This window comes from Leiobunum rupestre, chromosome 3 (genome assembly GCF_980474605.1).
Source record: "Leiobunum rupestre chromosome 3, qqLeiRupe1.1.hap1, whole genome shotgun sequence".
NCBI classification, from domain to species: Eukaryota; Metazoa; Arthropoda; class Arachnida; order Opiliones; family Sclerosomatidae; genus Leiobunum; species Leiobunum rupestre.
Window position 1 is genome coordinate 51,159,301 of NC_143386.1, and position 4,295 is coordinate 51,163,595.

At 45.0% G+C, this 4,295-nt stretch overlaps 1 protein-coding gene across 1 annotated transcript; it reads right to left on the reverse strand.

Moving 5' to 3' along the window:
- Nucleotides 1-1,695: 1,695 nt before the first annotated feature.
- Nucleotides 1,696-3,021, reverse strand: LOC149952522 (uncharacterized). The gene has a single exon (XM_090169737.1). It carries the CDS (start codon nucleotides 3,019-3,021, stop codon nucleotides 1,696-1,698), a length of 1,326 nt encoding a protein of 441 aa, XP_090025863.1.
- Between the last annotated feature and the right edge of the window lie 1,274 nt (nucleotides 3,022-4,295).

Sequence of the window (4,295 nt, forward strand, 5' to 3'; positions counted from 1 at the left end):
GTGGGGATTGCTTGAGACCATAAAGACTTTTCCGTAACTTCCAGACTTGTCCGCTGCCATCGTTGAAACCTTCGGGTTGACGTAGGTATATTTCTTCAGATAGCTTGCCATGCAGAAAAGCCGTCTTCACGTCGAATTGCCGTAGATGAAGTTTTTTCTGGGCGACTAGGCTGAAGAATATTCGTAGAGTCTCGAATCGAGCGACCGGAGCGAAAGTCTCGTCGTAATCGACACCCTCTCGTTGCGTAAAGCCTTTAGCTACGAGTCTAGCTTTGTACTTGATAGCTGTACCATCTTCATCATGCTTCGTACGAAAAATCCAACGGTTTCCAATGATTTTTCGACCAAGTGGAGGATCGACCATTTCGTAGACGTTGTGTTTCTTCATTGCTGTAAGCTCGTCTGCCATTGCCTCCTGCCATTCTGTGGACTCGTTACTGGAACGTGCTTCGCTGGCAGTCTGTGGTAATGTGTCGCAGATCAGGAAGGCTTTATTTGTTGGATGACAGGTATGACACGACTGAACTTTCTTGAGAGTTGAGCGATCTCTGAGTACCGGACCACTCTTCTCAGGGCGGTTGTCTGACATTTCGTCAGAGACTGTTGCCTCATTGTGTCCGGTAGCCACGTCTTCCGACGCTTCGACGGATTTGGTTGTCTGGTCGTTGGAGTAGTCGGCAGCTCTGGATGGCATGCCCGATGGTACATTAGTGGCTCTGGCTGGTCCGTCTTTTGATGAGTTGGTGGCTCTGGTAGGCCAGTTTTCGCAAACGAAATCGTCGGTCAATTGCTCGCCCTGGCTGGAGGACTCCCCAGATACAGGAATCCAGGAATCAGGAACGCACGTCTCGGGATTGAATTTGACATCTCGAGATCTTAGTACGTCGTCCAGCTCAGGAACATAAACTCGATATCCGTCTGCATTGTCTTCATAGCCAACCAGGAAACCTTTATACGCCTTCCGAGACAGCTTCCTTCGCTTCTCTTTGGGTATGTGGACAAACACTCAGTGCCAAAGACACGCAGATGCTCGATCGATGGGTTTGTCTTCCCCGTCCATAACTCAAACGGCGTCTTCCCAGCAATGCATGTAGGTGCTGTTCGGTTCAGGATATAGACGGCCGTGTTCACCGCTTCAGCCCAGAGTTTCGGTGGTAAGTCCGATCTGGAATGCAACATGGCCCTTACAGACTCCATAATCGTACGATTTTCTCGTTCAGCGACCCCGTTCTGTTCCGGCGTGTATGGCATGGACTTGCGGTGATGTAACCCTTCTTTAGACGTCCATTGACGGAACTCTTCGTTGACATATTCAGTCCCATTATCCGTGACCAGCTCTTGTACTATGTGATTGCGGGTTCGGCAAAAGGCAAGGAAATCTTTGAAACAGTTGACGACTTCGGACTTCTTCGTTAGGAAATATACGGCTCGAACACTGGAATACTCGTCTTTGAATAGGAGGTAGTATTTCTTCCCTTTCATGGACGGTGTTGGTGATGGTCCCCAGAGATCTGAATGGATCCTTTCACCTGGTTTCGTAGCCTTCTCCAAACGAGTGCCGAAACTGTGCCTAGTCATCTTGCCGTAGATGCACCCTTCACAGAGCTTGTCAGACGTCTGGTTTAGAACTTCGTATCCGAGTCTCCGTAACGTCGCTGCTACATGCCGTTTATCCTGATGACCCATGCGTTCATGTCAGACTTGGAGATCTGCTTTCCGGTCATTTCTCGGATCTGCTGCGATGTGAGCGGAGCATGATGGCTGCATGACTTTAATATCCAGACGATACAGACTCTCGACCTTGCCAGGTACACAAAGGTTCCTTTTGCCTGCGACAACTTCATAGAGACCGCAAGAATTTGCTGTGACCTTGAACTCCAGATTCTTGTTTCTCTTCATTGCGCTTTTTAGCGAGAAAACATTGCAGGCAAAGTCACGGATGTGCCAGACATTGTGGACGACCTCTTGATAGAGTTTCTTTCCGATCCGGAACTGAATCCTTATGTCTCCTTCACCATCCGCTGTCATCTGCGTCTTGTTTCCAATCTGAAGAGTCGCTGGAGTAGCGAACTTGCGGAAGTTTAGGAACTTTGTGGCGTCGTTCGTAATATGCTGTGTAGCACCAGAGTCAAAGTACCATGCTGCTTCAGACGATGAGCAAGCAACGAGACCGTTTGCTGCGATCAGACCCCCAATGCTGGTGCGATTACTTTCGTCAACGCTCGTCCTTCTAGGAGTTTTCCTTTGTCCTCGGCAGTCTTCTGCTATGTGACCAAACTTTCGGCAATTGGTACATTTTGGCTTACGTCTTACGGTTTTCTTCTCATTTGAGGTGCCAGAGTAACTTCCGTTACTGCGTTTTACCATAAGACCAGAGGAATCTCCAAACGCGTCGCCCTCTCGAGTTGCACGGCCGATTAACAGACGTTCTAATTCTGCGACAGTCTGTTTCTCTGTTGGCAGCGTGTCCCAGAGCATACCGAATTCTCGATACTCATCCTGAGGTAGGGACTCGAAGATGCAGGCAATCAGGATGCAGTCGTCGAATGTTACGTTCTTCTCTGTCTTTGCCGTTGACAAGATATCTGTCCAGAGAGAACACATCTGGGCAATGTGGGTGGCCATGTCGACGTCTGGCGACTTCGTAGTTCGCATGAGCTGCGCCAGAAGCTTTCGAAGACGATTTGAAGACTTCTGCTCGAAGATTTCGAGCAGCTTGTCCCACATTTCCTTTGGTGTCTCGCAATTGGTAATCATGTTTTGGACCTTCTGGGATAAGGTTGACCAGAGGATACCACGGACCGTGCTGAACGCCACTCGGTACTTCTTCTTGTTTGAAGTGTATTCAGACTTCTCTGCTGCTGTTGCTCCAGGTACCGGTTCCGTAGGTTCAATCCATTCGCCAGTAAGAATCTCGTATACGTCTCGAACGGTTAGGATGTCGACTATCTGTCTTTTCCAACTCCTCCAATTCTCCGGACCTGATAGCTTCTCGACGTCTTGACGAAAAAGACTATCCATAGTTACTCACGGGAACTGTTGACAGGATACGGATTACGGTGATGGTAACTGAAACCGGGATACAGCAGACTAGATCATCAGCATAGTAGTGGCGCAGTGGGAGCGTGCTGGGCCCATAACCTATTGGAGTTTTAAATCCAATGTTAATCAGTAAAGCTACACTACACTAACTAACTAACTAATGAAACTAGTGAGAAATCATAACGTAGTGATTTTAAAAAAACAAACGTTTATTAAGAATGAGTACTTTACAAGATGAACGACATATTAGGAGTGACGGTAATAATAAACGCTGTAAGCGAATATATATACACTTAAGGTTAAAAAATAGTAAGATAAGATTAGTGATTAAAAATATATCTTATTTACAATAAACATTTCTAACCTATTAAAAAAACTAAACGAGAAAAGCCGATAACGCTTTTTATCTTCAACACTTATGCACAAGTTCTTTCCCTTTCTCAAATTTTGCGGACAGAGTTTTGGTAATATTTGTGATAATTGGAAGTACGACCTTTCAACAAATTAAATCAGCAATTTCATTCGGTGATTATTATTCAAATCACATTGGATGTAAGGGCATAGAGCAATTTTTGGCCACAAGTGCATTTCAATGTTTTTTTAAAATGGCAGGTGAATCCCGGAGATAGGGTACAGCTCTCTCTATGAATGTTGTTACTATAGCCATTAACATGATAAAGCTTTGCTGCGGATACCTAAGGTTTCCTCTGTCGGACAATTTTATCAATCCAACTAATGGTGAGTCAGAATTAGGCTGTGATACATTTTCAAGGCACAATTCGCAAAAATGTTTTTCCTCTAGGATTTGTACTACATAACCAGCCAAGTATGCGATACTTGCTAGCCGTAAGGTGCATCTCTGTGTATCTGGGTACTCATAACTTCAGATGGTAACGTAACTTCATTGCCGTTAAAAATAGTTGAAAATCCATCGAGTCTAGTATCAATCATGGCTGATAGATCTGTGAAGCTGTCTTGGGGAACGTTAGATGTTTTAGGTTTTGTTAATGATATAGTGCCTCTCTTAAGGTAGGATTCCAAACTGAATATAGTTTATCTTGCATCAAGCATGTCATTCCCTCCAGCCATTTTCCTGAGAATGCTGAAAAACATTTCAATAGCATCGCTCGTTAAATTTCTTGTCAAGACAAACTGGAAACCAGATTTAAGGAGGTATGACACGCAAGATATTGTAGACCATGAGGTTATTCTAATAGATATTATAGATTCATATGTTTCCTTTGTCAATATTT

Coding starts and splice junctions, on each gene's coding strand:
- LOC149952522 (XM_090169737.1), bottom strand. CDS start 3,021: ATGGATAGTCTTTTTCGTCAAGACGTCGAGAAGCTATCAGGTCCGGAG.